The sequence below is a fragment of the Rana temporaria genome, chromosome 11 (genome assembly GCF_905171775.1).
Source record: "Rana temporaria chromosome 11, aRanTem1.1, whole genome shotgun sequence".
NCBI classification, from domain to species: Eukaryota; Metazoa; Chordata; class Amphibia; order Anura; family Ranidae; genus Rana; species Rana temporaria.
The window spans coordinates 157,884,960-157,904,989 of record NC_053499.1 but is presented as its reverse complement, the minus strand read 5'-3'; the positions used below and the strand labels follow the sequence as shown (position 1 = coordinate 157,904,989).

At 49.2% G+C, this 20,030-nt stretch overlaps 1 protein-coding gene across 3 annotated transcripts in view; it reads left to right on the top strand.

Moving 5' to 3' along the window:
- The window catches only part of FHOD1 (formin homology 2 domain containing 1), a 181,347-nt gene that overhangs the window by 91,440 nt on the left and 69,877 nt on the right, over window positions 1–20,030 (top strand). For all 3 annotated transcript variants that reach the window (XM_040329527.1, XM_040329528.1, XM_040329526.1), the window contains exons 3-7: window positions 12,931–12,995; window positions 15,775–15,842; window positions 16,200–16,305; window positions 17,673–17,767; window positions 19,452–19,563. In XM_040329527.1, coding sequence (XP_040185461.1) covers window positions 12,931–12,995; window positions 15,775–15,842; window positions 16,200–16,305; window positions 17,673–17,767; window positions 19,452–19,563 — 446 coding nt within the window. The remainder of the gene's footprint in view (window positions 1–12,930; window positions 12,996–15,774; window positions 15,843–16,199; window positions 16,306–17,672; window positions 17,768–19,451; window positions 19,564–20,030) is intronic.

The window sequence follows — 20,030 nt, the reverse complement described above, 5'->3', positions numbered from 1 at the left end:
GCAATGCCGGACATGTGGTCACCCTACTCCCAACAGTGACAAAGCAGCTCAGCTCACCTTGTGCATCCCTCCCAACAGTGACTCAGCAGCTCAGCTCACCTTGTGCATCCCTCCCAACAGAGACTCAGCAGCTCAGCTTACCCTGTGCATCCCTCCCAACAGTGACTCAGCAGCTCAGCTTACCCTGTGCATCCCTCCCAACAGTGACTCAGCAGCTCAGCTTACCCTGTGCATCCCTCCCAACAGTGACTCAGCAGCTTTGCTTAACCTGTGCATCCCTCCCAACAGTGACTCGGCAGCTCAGCTTACCCTGTGCATCCCTCCCAACAGTGCCTCAGCAGCTCAGCTTACCCTGTGCATCCCTCCCAACAGTGCCTCAGCAGCTCAGCTTACCCTGTGCATCTCTCCCAACAGTGACTCAGCAGCTCAGCTTACCTTGTGCATCTCTCCCAACAGTGACTCGGCAGCTCAGCCTACCCTGTGCATCCCTCCCAACAGTGACTCAGTAGCTCAGCTTACCTTGTGCATCCCTCCCAACTAGGGTGACCACATTGCCAAGCTACCATTCAGGGACACCCTCCCTTTCCAAAAATCAGCTTGTGCTGTAACGATTGATTGGACACAAGAGGCGGGATTTATGATTTCTCCAATCACAAGCAGGGGGCGGGATTGTTCCCCTCCAGGCATTCCCGGCCAGGACAAATACTGTCAGTGAGTAAATCGGTGATGTGGCGGTTTTTTTTGGTGGCCATCAACTGTCTGTGTCAGTTTCATTCCGGGACACTGTATTGTCCTGGAATGAATGTGCCCGGGACAGACCTGCAAAATCCAGGACTGTCCTGGGCAATCCGGGACACGTGGTCACCCTACTCCCAACAGTGACTCAGCAGCTCAGCTCACCTTGTGCATCCCTCCCAACAGTGACTCAGCAGCTCAGCTTACCTTGTGCATCCCTCCCAACAGTGACTCAGCAGCTCAGCTTACCCTGTGCATCCCTCCCAACAGTGACTCAGAAGCTCAGCTTACCCTGTGCATCCCTCCCAACAGTGACTCAGCAGCTCAGCTCACCCTGTGCATCCCTCCCAACAGTGACTCAGCAGCTCATCTTACCCTGTGCATCCTTCCCAACAGTGACTCAGCAGCTCAGCTTACCCTGTGCATCCTTCCCAACAGTGACTCAGCAGCTCAGCTTACCCTGTGCATCCCTCCCAACAGTGCCTCAGCAGCTCAGCTTACCCTGTGCATCCCTCCCAACAGTGCCTCAGCAGCTCAGCTTACCCTGTGCATCCCTCCCAACAGTGACTCAGCAGCTCAGCTTACCCTGTGCCTCCCTCCCAACAGTGACTCAGCAGCTCAGCTCACCTTGAGCACTATTCCTCCCAATGGCCTCAATAATTGGGCTCAATGACACTAATAATGGGGCACAATTTCTCCCAATGACGCCAACGATGGGGCACAATTCCTCCCAATGACACCAAAGATCAGGCATTGTTTATTCCCACTGACGTCAGGACATTTTCTACTCCCAATTGCCACAGTCCGGCCCCACTTAAGTCCGAGGGACAGTAAACTGACCCCCTGTTTAGAATGTTTGGAGACCCCTGCTATAGAGTATGCTACACAAGTGCTGAATCGTGCATGGTCGCATAGTGCTCCAATTATGTGTGATTGATCACATCAAGATGCTCCTGCATGCTGCTTGTGTAGCAATTTTAGTAGCACAATAGATCTACTGAAATTCTCCAGTGTAGTTCTAGCCTAATGACCCTTATCAGCAAGTGATTAAGCCAAGAGATTCTAATTAACTGATACAAAGACAGAGCTGTGCCGCCCCAGGTGGGAAGGACTGTTCCCTTCAACCTTGTGGTGCAGGTCCAGCCCGCAGCCTGAATAAGAGCCAATGGTTCATGAAAGGTTGAGCGCACTCCCAGGTATGAAGCGGTGATAATTACTTTAAGATAAAAATCCATCAAGATACATCAGAAGAGATCACGAGACCTCTATGCAGGCATGGCAAGATTAACGCGTTTCACGAATCAAGGTTCGCTTGGTCATAATCTGAGGTCTCGTGATGTCTTATGATGTATCTTGATTAATTTTTATCTTTGAAGACATTCAAATTGTCTGTGTAGTTTAGCCTTTAACCACTTCAGCCCAGGAAGAATTGGCTGCTGAATGACCAGGCCATTTCTTTGCGATTCGGCACTGCGTCGCTTTAACTGACAATTGCGCGGTCGTGCGACGTGGCACCCAAACAAAATTGACGTCCTTTTTTTCCCCATAAATAGAGCTTTTTTTTTGGTGGTATTTGATCACCTCTGCGTTTTTTTTTTTTGAGTTATAAACAAAACAAGAACGACAATTTAAAAAAAAATAAAAAAAAGTAATATTTTTTTTACTTTTTGCTATAATAAATATCCCCCAAAAATATATAAAAACAACAATTTCTTTCCCAGTTTAGGCCGATACGTATTCTTCTACATATTTTTGGTAAAAAAAAATTGCAGTAAGCGTTTATTGATTGGTATATATATTCAAAGTAGGTGGAAGTGGGCATGATACATTTAAATGAACCGTGACCCCATGCAAATGATGGGCCGAACGAACGGCACGTTCGCCGCCCCGTAGACGCTTCCCAGTGCGCATGCTCAGAATGACGTCGGAACGAACGCCTAAGATACGTCAAATCACTGAACGTAACCTACGCCCAGCCCTATTCACGTAGTACTACGTAAACGACGTAAAATACGACAGCTGTTCCGTGGTCCATACCTTTTGCATGGGATGCGCCTCCTATATGTGGAATAACTTTACACCGGACGTACGCCTTACGTAAACGGCGTATATTACTGCATTTGTGAATCGGCGTAAATCAATGGGAGCGCCCCTTGCGGCCAGCGTAAATATGCGCCCAAGATACGCCGGCGTAGGAAAGTTACGTCGGTGGGAGGAAGCCTATTTTCAGGCGTATATAGTTCTATGGGTACGGCGCAGAGATACGACGGGCGCACATTTACACTTACGCGGCGTATCTGTAGATACGTCGGCGTAAGTGTTACGTGAATCCGGCCCTGTGTGTGTGTGTGTGTGTGTGTGTGTGTAATTATATATATATATATATATATATATATATATATATATATATATATATATATGTGTGTGTGTATTAGTGCTGTCAGTTAAACGCGTTATTAACGGCGTTAACACAAACCCATTTTAACGCCGTCAATTTTTTTATCGCGCGATTAACGAGGTTCACCCTTTAAAACATTTTTTTTTTGTCAGCACGTACCGCTTAACCCTTTCACGCCGACGGGACGCATATATGCGTCCTCGGCGTTCGGGGGTTATACCGGGATGATGCCTGCAGCCGCTGTTTAGAGCGGGCGATCGGCTATCCAAACATAACAACCGATGCGGCTAAAAGCCGCTCGGTTGTTATGCCGGAGGAGCGGGAGGGGACATCACCCCCCCTCCCGCCGCCTTTCGCCGCTCTGACCGGGCCTCCCGTCCCACCGGGAGACCCGATCCTCCATCCGCCGCGTTCTGTGTTCAGGCGGAGACTGACACTAAGCCGTAAACGGCTTTGATGCAGTCTCCGCATTGAAACCACGGAAGCGGCGTCATGACGTCACTTCCGGGTTTCTCGGCTGCCAATGGCGCCGGATTTAAAAAAGTACACAGTATTCAGAATCGCCGTTTTCGGCGATCTGAATACTTTGAAGTGCAAAGGAGGGCTCGGAGGTCTTTTAGACCCCCGATCCCTCCATAAAGAGTACCTGTCACCACCTATTACTGTCACAAGGGATGTTTACATTCCTTGTGACAGCAATAAAAGTGATCAAAATGTAAAAAAATAAAAAAACACAATTTAATATTATAAAAAATAAATAAATAAATAAGAAAACAAAAAAAAAAAATGTTTTAAAGGGTGAACCTCCTTAATCGCGCGATTAATCGTGAGTTAACTATGACATTAATGCGATTAATCGCGATTAGAAATTTTAATCGCTTGACAGCACTAATATATATATATATATATATATATATATATATATATATATATATATAATACATGCCAGATTTATAGAAGAACCGTTCGCACTCTAGGAATCGGCTTTTCCCTGCCGTCAGCGGGTAAGCGGCAGTCTCTCGAGCGTTGGGCCGCACTGCGGCCTCTTGTCATGCTGAGGCTGCATTTGGTGGCCTTGTGGAATTCTGGCATTTGGTATTTCTTGTGTTTATATTGTGGCAGGGACCCCCCCCCCCCTCCCCCACTCCTCCTTCTCTCGGTGCTGTAGGATAAGCGAGACATGCTTTAATAAACAGTCTTGGTTTGGAAAAACTGAGCTCTTTACCACTAAGTAGCATAGACTTGACATCTGGTCTCCTAATACTTAATCCCGTTTCCTGTTGGACTTTGCCCCCAGTAAGATCATCATAGACGATCTCCAGGAACACTTGTTGGTTTGTAGCGTAGCAACGCGCTAACACCGACTAGAAAACTCGGGACTTTCTTGCTCAGCAAGTTGACGTAATATGAAGGAATCTTTAAGCCTCGTAAACACGACCGGTTTTCCCACCGGGAAAACTGCCATGACAGCTTTTGGCTGGGAATCCCGGCCTGTGTGTACGCTCCATAGCAGTTTTACTGACCGGAAAACCGCCGGGAATCCCGGCCCGTGTGTACGCTCCATAGCAGTTTTACTGACAGGAAAACCGCCGGGAATCCCGGCCGTGTGTACGCTCCATAGCAGTTTTACTGACAGGAAAACCGCCGGGAATCCCGGCCGTGTGTACGCTCCATAGCAGTTTTACTGACAGGAAAACCGCCGGGAATCCCGGCCGTGTGTACGCTCCATAGCAGTTTTACTGACAGGAAAACCGCCGAGAATCCCAGCCGTGTGTACGCTCCATAGCAGTTTTACTGACAGGAAAACCGCCGGGAATCCCGGCCGTGTGTACGCTCCATAGCAGTTTTACTGACAGGAAAACCGCCGAGAATCCCAGCCGTGTGTACGCTCCATAGCAGTTTTACTGACAGGAAAACCGCCGAGAATCCCGGCCCGTGTGTACGCTCCATAGCAGTTTTACTGACAGGAAAACCGCCGAGAATCCCGGCCCGTGTGTACGCTCCATAGCAGTTTTACTGACCGGAAAACCGCTGAGAATCCCGGCCGTGTGTACGCTCCATAGCAGTTTTACTGACAGGAAAACCGCCGAGAATCCCGGCCGTGTGTACGCTCCATAGCAGTTTTACTGACAGGAAAAACGCAGAGAATCCCGGCCCGTGTGTACGCTCCATAGCAGTTTTACTGACAGGAAAACCGCCGGGAATCCCGGCCCGTGTGTACGCTCCATAGCAGTTTTACTGACAGGAAAACCGCCGGGAATCCCGGCCCGTGTGTACGCTCCATAGCAGTTTTACTGACAGGAAAACCGCCGAGAATCCCGGCCGTGTGTACGCTCCATAGCAGTTTTACTGACAGGAAAAACGCAGAGAATCCCGGCCCGTGTGTACGCTCCATAGCAGTTTTACAGACAGGAAAACCGCCGAGAATCCCGGCCGTGTGTACGCTCCATAGCAGTTTTACTGACGGGAAAACCGCCGAGAATTCCGGCCGTGTGTACGCTCCATAGCAGTTTTACTGACCGGAAAACCGCCGAGAATCCCAGCCGTGTGTACGCTCCATAGCAGTTTTACTGACAGGAAAACCGCTGAGAATCCCGGCCGTGTGTACGCTCCATAGCAGTTTTACTGACAGGAAGACCGCCGGGAATCCTGGCCGTGTGTATGCTCCATAGCAGTTTTACAGACAGGAAAACCGCCGAGAATCCCGGCCGTGTGTACGCTCCATAGCAGTTTTACTGACCGGAAAACCGCCGGGAATCCCGGCCGTGTTTACGCTCCATAGCAGTTTTACTGACAGGAAAACCGCCGGGAATCCCGGCCGTGTTTACGCTCCATAGCAGTTTTACTGACAGGAAAACCGCCGAGAATCCCGGCCGTGTGTACGCTCCATAGCAGTTTTACTGACAGGAAAACCGCCGAGAATCCCGGCCGTGTGTACGCTCCATAGCAGTTTTACTGACAGGAAAACCGCCGGGAATCCCGGCCGTGTGTACGCTCTATAGCAGTTTTACTGACAGGAAAACCGCCGGGAATCCCGGCCGTGTGTACGCTCTATAGCAGTTTTACTGACAGGAAAACCGCCGGGAATCCCGGCCCGTGTGTACGCTCCATAGCAGTTTTACTGACAGGAAAACCGCCGGGAATCCCGGCCCGTGTGTACGCTCCATAGCAGTTTTACTGACAGGAAGACCGCCGGGAATCCCGGCCGTGTGTACGCTCCATAGCAGTTTTACTGACAGGAAAACCGCCGAGAATCCCAGCCGTGTGTACGCTCCATAGCAGTTTTACTGACAGGAAAACCGCCGGGAATCCCGGCCGTGTGTACGCTCCATAGCAGTTTTACTGACAGGAAAACCGCCGAGAATCCCGGCCCGTGTGTACGCTCCATAGCAGTTTTACTGACCGGAAAACCGCTGAGAATCCCGGCCGTGTGTACGCTCCATAGCAGTTTTACTGACAGGAAAACCGCCGAGAATCCCGGCCGTGTGTACGCTCCATAGCAGTTTTACTGACAGGAAAAACGCAGAGAATCCCGGCCCGTGTGTACGCTCCATAGCAGTTTTACTGACAGGAAAACCGCCGGGAATCCCGGCCCGTGTGTACGCTCCATAGCAGTTTTACTGACAGGAAAACCGCCGGGAATCCCGGCCGTGTGTACGCTCCATAGCAGTTTTACAGACGGGAAAACCGCCGAGAATCCCGGCCGTGTGTACGCTCCATAGCAGTTTTACTGACGGGAAAACCGCCGAGAATTCCGGCCGTGTGTACGCTCCATAGCAGTTTTACTGACCGGAAAACCGCCGAGAATCCCAGCCGTGTGTACGCTCCATAGCAGTTTTACTGACAGGAAAACCGCTGAGAATCCCGGCCGTGTGTACGCTCCATAGCAGTTTTACTGACAGGAAGACCGCCGGGAATCCTGGCCGTGTGTACGCTCCATAGCAGTTTTACAGACAGGAAAACCGCCGAGAATCCCGGCCGTGTGTACGCTCCATAGCAGTTTTACTGACCGGAAAACCGCCGGGAATCCCGGCCGTGTTTACGCTCCATAGCAGTTTTACTGACAGGAAAACCGCCGGGAATCCCGGCCGTGTGTACGCTCCATAGCAGTTTTACTGACAGGAAAACCGCCGAGAATCCCGGCCGTGTGTACGCTCCATAGCAGTTTTACTGACAGGAAAACCGCCGGGAATCCCGGCCGTGTGTACGCTCCATAGCAGTTTTACTGACAGGAAAACCGCCGGGAATCCCGGCCCGTGTGTACGCTCCATAGCAGTTTTACTGACAGGAAAACCGCCGGGAATCCCGGCCCGTGTGTACGCTCCATAGTGTCAGAATGTCATTTTACCAGTTTCTCTGATGTCATCGGGGTCATTGTTCTGAGATCCCAAATGTCAACATTTCACAGGTGTGCGCAGCCTATTAAATTAGGGTGTGCACCCCAAAGCTCAAACACAAGGTACCGATCACTCATTGTGTTCGCTCAAAAAGGGAAGGTGCCACTAAATCACATATTTACCGTCCCCTTCTTGTGTGCACGCAGCATCAGCCCAGCCAGTGGGAGAGAAGAGGAGGGAAGCTGGAAGTACTGTGGGGGGGTGACCAGGACAGTAGGAGAAATCTGTGCTTACAGGGTGATAAGGGTGTGCTTGGGCACACCTGGCACACCCTGTGCGCACGCCTATGCAACATTTCATTATTCCGATAACCTCACAAGACAAACGGTTCTCTTTGCCCGTAGCAACCAATCGGTCAGCCTGTCATTTTCCCTTATGCAGTATGATAATTTGGTTTCTAAGGCATTGAGAAATATTCATCTGTCTCAGAGTTTGCTAATTGAAGCATATACCGTATTTATCGGCATATACCGTATTTATCGGCGTATACAGCGCACTTTCCCCCCCCCTTAAAATCAGGGGAAAATCGTGGGTGCACGATATACGCCGATCCTCCTCAGAGACAGCCGATCCTCGCTGTCTCTGAGCGCCGCCGACAAAGCCCGACAAAGACTGAGCCGAGCCGAGTGTACTGCGCGCTCGACCTTGCCCGCAGCCACGTGAGAGGAGCCGAGTGCGCAGGAAATCCGGCTCTGCACAGCGCGCCAAATTCACACTACGCTGCAACCCCGGGCAAGGCACCTCCAAAGCCGCAGACGGACGCCGGACAAGGCTCGACGGACCCTGCGCAAGGCCGCAGACGGACGCCGGACAAGGCCGCAGACGGACGCCGGACAAGGCTCGACGGACCCTGCGCAAGGCCGCAGACAGACGCCGGACAAGGCTCGACGGACCCTGCGCAAGGCCGCAGACGGACACCGGACAAGGCTCGACGGACCCTGCGCAAGGCCGCAGACGGACGCCGGACAAGGCTCGACGGACCCTGCGCAAGGCCGCAGACGGACGCCGGACAAGGCTCGACGGAACCCTGCGCAAGGCTGCAGACGGACGCCGGACAAGGCTCGACGGACCCCGCGCAAGGCCGCAGACGGACGCCGGACAAGGCTCGACGGAACCCGGCGCAAGGCCGCAGACGGACGCGGCACAAGCCCGCCGCTGGACGCCGGGCAAGACCGCAGACGGACGCCGGACAAGGCTCGAAGGACCCTGCGCAAGGCCGCAGACGGACGCCGGACAAGGCTCGACGGACCCTGCGCAAGGCCGCAGACTGACGCTGGACAAGGCTCGACGGACCCTGCGCAAGGCCGCAGACGGACGCCAGACAAGGCTCGACGGACCCCGCGCAAGGCCGCAGACGGACGCCGGACAAGGCTCGACGGACCCCGCGCAAGGCCGCAGACGGACAAGGCTCGACGGAACCCGGCGCAAGGCCGCAGACGGACGCGGCACAAGCCCGCCGCTGGACGCCGGGCAAGACCGCAGACGGACACCGACAAGGCTGGACGGACCCCGCGCAAGGCCGCAGACGGACGCCGGACAAGGCTGGACGGACCCCGCGCAAGGCTGCAGACAGACGCCGGACAAGGCCGCAGACGGACGCCGGGCAAGACATCCAAAATGTTTGTTTTTTCCCTAAACTTCCCTTCTCAGCTCGGGGTGCGCGCTACACGCCGGCACGCAGTATATGCCGATAAATACGGAAACCTTTTAATATCTTATAGTAAGAGTGGCTGCACTGCGCTTACCTTGTCCTCTTAATCCCTTTTGTTTATTTGCATTGTTCTGTCTTTGTGGTTGTGCTTTTCTGTTCTGTACAATGAATGCTCGGGACAATGACACCGCACTGTTATCCTAAGGAAGGATAAGCTGGCGAGCCGTTTGCAACTCAAGGGCTCCCCTAGTGGCCGCCTGTCACACGAAGCGCTGCAATATTCCGCTCGTTACTGTCAGTGTTTTTCCTTTTTTTGATGCATCATATCCATATTAATAACCTGAGCTGACTAAATGCTGCGCTAGAACGTGCCGCCGTGTGTCGTCCTCATACCTGATTCATCCCCAAATCCTATTACAACATTTTCCTTGTGACTTGGAACTCATCATGTTATTATTGACTCATAAAATCTGTAGGAGAGGAAATGGATGATTGGCAACGTCTGAGTTTAATTTATTACATACACTCATCGATAACTGGAATCTGCTTTATTGCAACACCAAGACGGCTTGTTTTTTAGGCAAAATTGTTCACATCGGCCTTTCTCGACCCTTGAGGATCCTGTGTAATAATTTTCAGATTGTCGGAGAAACCCCCCCCCCCCACTAAAAAGGATTCCACCTTCAGCTTATGGTACATTGGTGTGATCGATAAATTGAAGAAGTGGAACTAAAGTAATTTTTGCTTCAATGGTTCGACGCCTGCGAGATCCCTGACTTCCTCTGGGTGCCCATCTTTGACCATCTTGATTTTGCCCATGCGGGATGACGTCACACTTACACTCCTACAGAACTAAACTCTGTGATACTTACTAGAGGTCGACCGATGGGTTTTTCTCTGGCCGATGCCGATATTTAGAAATCGGGGCGGCCGATATATGATGCCGATTTTTGCGGCCGATATTTTAGGCCGTTTTATTTTTTTTGGCAGGACTGGCTCGTGGCACTGGATGGCACTAATTGCCACTGGAAGATGGCACTAGCAGAAGGCACTGATTTGCAGGTGGCACTTATTGGCACTGGCAGGTTGCACTGGATGGCACTGAAAGATGGTACTAGCAGATGGCACTGATTGGCAGCTGGCACTAATTGACACTGGCAGGTGGCACTGATTGGCAGTTGGCACTGGCAGATGGCACTGATTGGCAGGTGGCACTAACAGGTGACACTGGCAAGTGGCACTGGTTGGCACTGACTGGCAGGTGGCACTAATTGGCACTGGATGGCAATAGTTAGCACTGGCAAGTGGCACTGATGGCTTTAGTTGGCACTGGATGGCACTGGCAGGTTGCACTGGAAGGCACTGAAAGATGTTACTAGCAGATTGCACTGATTGGCAGGTGGCACTAATTGACACTGGCAGGTGGCACTGATTGGCAGATGGCACTGATTGACACGTGGCACTGGCACTGATTGGCACGTGGCACTGGCAGGTGGCACTAACAGGTGACACTGGCAAGTGGCGCTGGTTGGCACTGACTGGCAGGTGGCACTAATTGGCACTGGATGGCAATAGTTAGCACTGTCAGGTGGCACTGATGGCTTTAGTTGGCACTGGATGGTGGCACTTTAAGGGGGCATTGGCAGATGGCACTGGATGGAAGGTGGCACTAATTGGCACTGGTATTGGCACTGGCAGGTGGCATTGGCAAATGGCACTGGACGGCAAGTGGCACTAAATGGCACTGGCACAAAAAAGTGTCACCCCCCCTCAGTACAGACCCCCTCTCCCTCCAGTATAGACACCCCCCCTCCTCAGTACAGACCCCCCCCTGCCCCCCGTAGTACAGACACCAGAGAGCGGTATGTGTCCCACGAGCACGGGCCCCTCCTCCTCTGTGGGTGTAAACAGAGAGGAGGGCTGCCACGCTGGGTGTACCAAGATGGCCACGGCTCCGGAGCTAGGCCGAAGCCGCGGCCTTTCCTGATGCTGTGACCGCGGCGGCAATCCGGGGATTGAAGCCGCGGTCACAGCATCAGGAAAGGCCACGGCTTCGGCCTAGCTCCGGATCCGTGGCACCGCTAGTGGCCATATTAAATATCGGCCTAATTTGGATAAAAATCGGCCGATTTCTCCAAAACGGCCAAATATCAGCCAATATATCGGCCTGCCGATATATCACTCGACCTCTAATACTTACCTTTTGCTTCAATGGTTCGACGCCTGCGATGCCCCTGGCTTCTTCCGGGTGCTCCTCTTCGGCCAACTTTAATTTTGCTTGCGCGGGATGATGTCACTCTTAGACTCCCGCAGAACTAAACTTAGTGATAATTTCCTTTGCTTCAATGGTTTTGTCCCTGCGCGGTCCCTGACTTCTTCCGGATGCCCCTCTTTGACCATCTTGATTTTGCCCATGCGGAATGACGTCACTCTTATGCCCCGTACACACAAGCAGAGTTTCCGCCAGCAAAAGTCTGATGTGAGATTTTCATCGGAAATTCCAACCGTGTGTAGGCGCCATCAGACTTTTGCTGTCGGAATTTCCATTGGCCATGGGTGCAGCCTCCTCAGTGGCCATGGGTGCAGCCTCCTCGGTGGCCATGGTTGCAGCCGCCTCAGCGGCCATGGGTGCAGCCGCCTCAGCGGCCATGGGTGCAGCCGCCTCAGCGGCCATGGGTGCAGCCGCCTCAGCGGCCATGGGTGCAGCCGCCTCAGCGGCCATGGGTGCAGCCTCATCGGTGCCACCTCAGTGCAGCCTCATTGGTGCCACCTCAGTGCAGCCTCATTGGTGCCACCTCAGTGCAGCCTCATTGGTGCCACCTCAGTGCAGCCTCATTGGTGCCACCTCAGTGCAGCCTCATTGGTGCCACCTCAGTGCAGCCTCATTGGTGCCACCTCATTAGTGCAGCCTCATTGGTGCCACCTCATTAGTGCAGCCTCATCGGTGCCACCTCATTAGTGCAGCCTCATCGGTGCCACCTCATTAGTGCAGTCTCATCGGTGCCACCTCATTAGTGCAGCCTCATCGGTGCCACCTCATTAGTGCAGTCTCATCGGTGCCCCTTACCGAAACTTTAAAAAAAAAACGTTTTTTTTTTTTTTTTTCATTTTCGGTCATTTTTTATTTGTTTAGCAAGAAATTAAAAACCCAAAGGTGAATAAATCCCACCAAAAGCTCAATTTGTATGATCAAAACGATAAAAACGTCATATGGGAACAGTGTTACATGACCGCGCTAATGTCATTCATAGTGTGACAGCGCTGAATATTGGCATTGGCCTGTGCAGAAAAGGGTTGCCGGAAACAGTTGCAATGGTAACTGACCGCAGTGTGAAACGCGTAGGCTGCCATCTCCAATGTTTTGCTGTACTTTGTAGTGCATTTGTTATTTTTTTTTAAATAAAGACAACCCAAGGTTTTTTTTTTAGAAGTGCGGCTGTCCATTCTTCTAGCTTTTATAATCAGCCTCCTTAGTGGCCATCGGTGCAGCCTCCTTAGTGGCCATCGGTGCAGCCTCCTCAGTGCCACTTCATTAGTGCAAAAATTGGCCGTAAATTGGCCTGGGCAGGAAAAAGGTGCCAGCAACAGTTACAATGGTTGCTTACGATTGTGCGGCAGGTTTATATGACTTTTGACCATCTGATTTCATTAGAGACCTTTATGTTCTGCTTTGTCTATATTGGTACATAGCTTGTGTACCTTGTATGGATATACCGTCTTTATTTACGTCTTTTATGTCTCTCTTCCAGCAAAGGCCGGAGACCGACTCTCATCCTGCGGACGCATCTGACGGTGCGAGTTCACGCCATCCTTGGTGAGTACGCTGTAAAGTCGCAAAAGTTGACGACGTGAACTGTATGACTTGTTTTGCAGTTTCCTGGTTCCCTAATAAACGGGCAATTTTGAAATTTAATGAGAACTTCAGTCCCCTTAAAGTGGAGTTCCACCCATAAATATAACATTACATCAGTAGTTTTAAAAAAATGTCATTAGTCCTTTACGAATTTTTTTTTAGATGCCTTCAAAGTGTTGTTGCTAGGCAGAATAGTTAATTTTCCCACTTCCTGCACCTAGGTGCTTAATGCTTCCTAACCTACACCGCACAGACTCCTGGGAATGTAGTGGGTGTAACTTTCCAGGAGTCTCAAAGAATCATATGACTTGGACAGCACAGGTGCGGAAACCTGATCTGACACTGCTTGTGCAGCACTGAGCACGTGCGAGATCTGCAAGGCTGAAATCCAGGAAGTCATACAGTCTGGCTTCATGATGCCCACACTTAAGATGGCCCCAGTCAATTTCTATTTTATAAAGTGTCTAAATGCTGTAACAACCTAACAAAACGGACCTTAGTTTACAGACTAACTTTACTAGAATACATTAAGCTTGTGTATTACAGGGGTATTTATATATAAAAAGTGAAATTGTGGCCGGAACTCCGCTTTAACCACTTTGCCGACGGCTGGACGTCTAAAGACGTCCTGGGATTTGTGGGGGTCTATCTGAATGATGGGTGCAGCTACAGGCATGTTTGTTTGGGGACACTGGTTAGTAATTCCCAATGTAATAAGGTGGGTATGGTGGGAGGGATCCTTTTTTGACCCTGGCGAAGTCAGTTGTACAGTGACCGTGCATATTTTTTTAAGCACTGATCACATTATTGGTGTCACTGGTCCCCCAAAATGTGTGTCTGATTTGGCCGCCGCAATATCGAAGCCCGCTATAAGTCGCTGATCGCCGCCATTACTAGTAAAAAAATAAAATAAATTCAAGTTCGGTAACAATATCCCATATTTTTTAGACACTATGGCCCAGATTCACAAAGCACTTACGCCGACGTATAACAAGTTACGCCGACGTAAGTGCAAATGTGCGCCAGACCCACAAACAGATATGCGCCCAAAACCAGGCTACACCCCGCCGACGTAGCTTGCTTACGCTGGCGTAGGGTGGGCGCACATTTAGGCTGGGCGCATTGGGGCCGCTCCCATTGATTAGCCATTCAAACATGCAAATGAGGTAAATACGGCAATTCACGAACCTGCGTGCGCCCGACGCAGGCTACTCGAGGTGCACGTGAGTTGTACATCCGGCGTAAAGTTATTCCCCATAAAGGAGGTGCAACCCAGCAGCAGACATGCTCAGGTCTGCACCAGGGAACACAAGCCGGCGTATTTTACGTTGGACGTGTCTGGCTGGGCGTAGGTTACGTTCACGCCGTACGCAGTTGTTCTGACGTGGTTGTGAGCATGCGCAGGGGAATGCGTCCACGTCACGGCACATGCGCAGTTCGTGATACATATCTGTCTGGCGCTCGGACCATCATTTGCATGGGGTCACGCCTCATTTGCATGGGTCACGCCCACCTCCACCTACGCCGGCTTACGCCTTCGAATCCCACGCCACGCTGGCGCAGCGTGGGAACACTGGCTTGCTGAATTCATTGCTTGCCCCTCTGCGCTGCGTTGGCGTAGCGTACATAGGTTACTCTACGGCGGCGTAATGTGTGCCTGCTCTCTGTGAATCTGGGCCTATAACTTTTGCGCAAACAAATGAATATACGCTTATTGGGATTTTTTTTTTTTTACCAAGAACATGTAGCAGAATACACATTGGCTTAAATTGATGAAGAAATTCAATATTTTTTTTTATATATTTTTTTTTTGCAAAAAGTTAAATATTGTTTTTTTATTTTTCAAAATTGTCGCTCTTTTTTTGTTTATAGCGCAAAAAATAAAAACCGCAGAGGTTATTAAATACCACCAACAGAAAGCTCTATTTGTGGGGGAAAAAAAAGAACATTCATTTTATTTGTGTACAGCGTCACACGACCGCGCAACTGTCAGTTAAACTAATGCAGTGCAGTGCCGTATCGCAAATAATGGCTTGGTCCTGATTGGGGGTAAATTTTCTGGAGCTAAAGTGGTTAAGAAGCCCAACGAGCTTCAATGAGCTTCTATCGATCGTCCTGAGACACCTGCCGGGTACACAATAACAAGCAGGGACTATACAGCTAGCTGGCGGATGCAAATCACCTGATTGGCGATGTTATTTTTTATTTTTTTTACACCCCCCCCATAGGGTACTTAGACTCTTTTTTTTTTTGTACCAGCCTTGTGGTGTTTTTTATTTTTTTTACACCCCCCCATAGGGTACTTAGACTTTTTTTTTTTTTGGTACCAGCCTTGTTATTTTTTTTTCCCCCTGACACCCATAAAATAAGAGGAGACACGAGCTTGGCCTGGTCTGACGATCTCTGATGGATTAATACTCCCAGATAGCAATCCGTTCGTCCCATTAAGGCTTTACGAGAGAGACGGCGTGTTATTCCAGCTCCTGCGAGAGAGATATAGCAGTAGCGGCGGCGGCGGCGGCGGCCTCCTCTATAACACGCCCACCTCTGTTTTTCTTATTATTGTGTCACTCGTATCAGACTCCAAAAAATTTTTTTTTTCTTCTTCTTCTCTCTCCTGAAGAGAGACTGAGCGCGTCATTCTGCAAGCGGAGCGAGCACCTCGCAGTCCGTATAGCGAAGTCTCGGAAAGACGTGGAACGCACACACATAACCTCTTATTTTTCTCCTTTCTTTACAGAAAAATTATACAACTCTAACGGGCCAGAACTGAGACGATCGCTCTTCTCTCTCAAGCAGCTTTTCCAGGTGGGGAATTCTTTGATGATGTGGTCGTTTTTTGCCAGACTGTCTCGCTAGGCCGCTCTTTCATACTCCGAGCCGAGAGCTCCCTTTAGTAAATCCAGATGTATAGTTTAATATGCCAGTTGTCTTTCTTCACTTTGCTTTTCTTTTCTTATTTTCTGATGTTAGCGGCAGGAAGAATAGCGCTGTGATAACTTACAATCACTTTAATTTTTTTGCCCTTTAAAGGGAGTCTGCCACAAGAGTTAATATTTGCGGAGTATATGTTTATTATATTATAATTCTCATTTTATAGGTAAATAATATTGCATTTCTTTGGGTTGCCAATCTGTGTTGACTCTCCTTTTCATTCTTATACAGGAAGACAAAGATTTGGTGCCAGAGTTTGTTAACTCGGAAGGGTTGACATGTCTGATCAAAGTGGGGGCCGAAGCCGATCAGAACTATCAGAATTACATCCTTCGAGGTTTGTGTGCTTGCTCTATTCCTATGAAGCTTTATTTTATTGTTCGAAAGTAGGGCTGTGGAACTTAACTATTAATTCATCGATTAATCTTTAATTTTTTTGATCGATCTTATTTTTTTTGATCAATCAAAATTATTTTGATTGGTACTCATCTCCCCATCGGCTTCAGGGAGTTCCGCCGGAGATCCGGTTATGTCACGGACACCGGCGGGGCTTGCCGTGTCCATCTAAGGGGCTCCTTTGCTGTGCCTTAATATCTGCATGCCGGCGGGACCTCACTATCTGCCACATGCAAGGGCTGTTACACTTCCCTCTATTAATCTGGGATTCTACAACCATCCACTGGAAGTTGTGATAGTTCCCTTCACGGGACATCTACATGCCGACGGACTGATATTAACCCCTCCTCATCTGGATTCAGCAGTGGTATCGTTGTACACATTTTTATACCAGTATCATACTTGGCTACATGTTTTTATGACTGTTTTTGGTACCGTTTGGTATTACTCGCACCATTTTTACGGTTTATGTAGCTACATCTATTTTTATCTCCAGTTCAATATTTATTTTGTTACCTATTTGAAGACTATAAAAGTTGTAATGCTATTCCCATCGAGCGCGGCCTTTGTGTGTTTTTTGTTTCCTGCTATCCATTTTTCCAGTGGTTGGTAGCTGCACTGGGAATCCGCCTGCAAGGAGATCAGCTAAAAGTGGTTGGATCTGTATGTGAGTTATAATTAATCGAAATTAGTCGATTGATCGATTAAAAAAAAAAAAACGATTAATCGAACACAAAAATTTTGATCAGTAACAGCCCTATTAGAAAGTTATACAAATTCTACTTAAGAGTTCCACCTTGTAATATTTCCCTTAACCAAATAAATCCAGACTAGAGATGAGCTGAGGTGTGTTCTTGCCCAAACACACCTGAGCTATCCCACCAGGAAACTGCCCCTGCACATCCCCAATCTATAAGCGGCCTAGGCAATCCCTGCCCCGCAGTCACACAGATACAAGGGGGGCAGGGATTGCTTTTCTACTCTACTTTTCTACTGGCGGTGCACAGTGACTACTTACTGGTGGGATATCTCAGGTAGGTTTGAGCTATGATCGGGGCTCTCCTCCTTCCTAGTCCAGACCAGGGCTGAATTATGGAAACTTGGGAAAACAAGAAGCAAAAAATTATTATATTGTGCATAGGAAACACTGACAATAATTGTTCCTCTTCCCAGAGAAAAAATTGCCTGATACTTTTCTTTAAATGTCAACTACAATCAGGTGCACATTGGCAAAACAACAAATAACTTGCATGTCATGTAAAAAATAAAATATATAGCTTACGATATATTTATGCTTTTCATTTTCAGCTTTAAGTCAGATCATGCTCTTTGTTGATGGCATGAATGGCGTCATCAATCACAATGAGACCATCCAATGGCTGTACACGCTCTGCGGCAGTCCGGTGAGTCTGAATTTGATTGGTCGTTTTCATTTGGAAATGTTTTCTTTCTGTTCCTATCGGTTTCCATAAATGTTCCTTCATGTTTTTATTTTCTCTTCCTTTTAAACTGTTACTATGTAAAAGCACGGCGGCAAATTTAAAGGGAGGAACCTGTATGCCCATTACCCTGTCCGTGCCATTCTGACGACCGTAAAAGTGCTTGCACTGGATCGGCAAGTGGTTAAAGTATAACTTTTCATTTAGTTTTGGACAGAGTGGAAAGGGATTAGAACTCCTGTCAGTTTTTATTGTTGTCTGTGCACCCCATTAGGGAGATTCACCCTCCTTTCTTTGTCCTGTTTACCATTATTATTGAAAGTAAAAGTAAAACCCATATTTTGGGTTGTCCCCAGAAAAGTAATGGAGGGGAAATATTCCAACACTAGTTCTGGTGACCTGGGAGGCCCCCAAGAAATTCCCCTCATTTACAGGGATTTCCTCTCACTTCCTGTGTGACTATGGGCCAGGAAGTACAAGGAAATCTCCGCAATGGGACACAGCTGATGAAAAAAAATATCTGACAGGGGTTATAACCCTCCTTTACTCTATCCAAAATGTAAAAAAGAAAGTTTTGCATATACTGTATTTATCTTCTTATAGCGCGCCCCCCCCCCCAACCTGGAAGGGAAATTTCCAGAAAAAATCCACGGTTTTGTTGTCGGAATTTCCGATCGCGTGTACGCGGCATTAGGGCCAACTTGGGTCAGCTGCAGAATCACACCGATGCTGCAGCACAGAAAAGAGTTTGGGTGTTCAATTAAATGAGATTTATGGGGTTCATAAAAAAATAAGTAAATAAACTTGCAAAGTTTTAAGGCAGTATGGCAATACAGATGGCAATCCAATGAACATGTCCCTGTAAAAAATGTATCGCACTAATTATAACCTACAAATACAATAAATACCGTATTTATCGGTGTATACTGCTCGCCGGCTTATAACGTGCACCCCAAGCTTAGAAGGGAAATTTAAGGAAAAAAACGTACATTTTGGATGTCTTGCCCGGCGTCCATCAGCGGCCTTGTCCGGCGTCTGTCTGCGGCCTTGCGCGGGGTCCGTCCAGCCTTGTCGGTGTCCTTCTGCTGTCTTGCCCGGCGTCCATCGGCGGCCTTGCGCGGGGCCCGTCCAGCCTTGTCGGTGTCCATCGGCGGCCTTGTCCAGGGTCCGTCTGCCGGGGGTTGCAGCGTTGTGTGTTTGAGTTTGGGCGCCTCGGTCGAGCTGTGCAGAGCCGGATTTCTGGTGTGTTCGGCTTCTCTCGGCTCCTCTCGCGTGGCTGAGCCTAGCCGAGTGCCCAGTACACTCGGCTCGGTCTTTGTCGGCGGCGCTCTGAGACAGCGAGGATCGGCGTATAATGCGCACCCACGATTTCCTCCTGATTTTAAGGGGAAAAAAGTGCGCGTTATACGCCGATAAATACGGTATATGGTGGGCAAGGGGATCAGAACAAGGCTTGTAATAGAGAGTTTTGTAGCTACAGGCCATGGCATTGCCATTTTTAGACACTGTTGCATTGGTTCATTTATCACTTGTTCAGTTCTAGATCTGAATTCTCCTGATATTTTTATTCCCATTTATTCAAATTCACTCTCTCCTCAAATCTTTTCTTTTAGTTTACTTTAATAACCGTTCTTTTCTGATTTCATAGTATCGCCTGGTGGTGAAAACAGCCCTGAAGCTTTTGATCGTCTTTGTGGAGTACACCGAGTCGAATGCTCCACTGCTTATTAAAGCCGTAAACACCGTCGATCACAACAGGGGTAAGACTTCTGCTTTGAATGGACCCTCACATCTGGGCTTTCGGTAAACTTTTCATCTATCTTGGCAAATGCATCTAGACTTCTGCCACACATGTAGCAGACATGAGCATTGAGGGGTGGTGTGGGACCCCATCGCGGTGCCTCATGCTGTGTCAGGTGCAGGGACAGAAGGACAGAATTTTTTTCAGCTGCTTATTCCCCCTGACCTCTGAATACAGCACATCTGCTGTTTATAGATTGCAGTGCTCAACTAACCTCACTTTTATTCTTATAAATGTCATTCTGACAAAAAGCTGTACAACTTTCCCCTGTGCAGGCTCAGCCAGGATGTGCCGGCCAGGGTCGTAAAGGTGTCTATAAACATGCAGACATTTCAAGATCTGACGGTAAAGCCTGGGCAGATGTCTGTGTCCCACCACACACACACAGTCATCCTGATTGCTTGCAGGAACAAGGCAGGACATCCA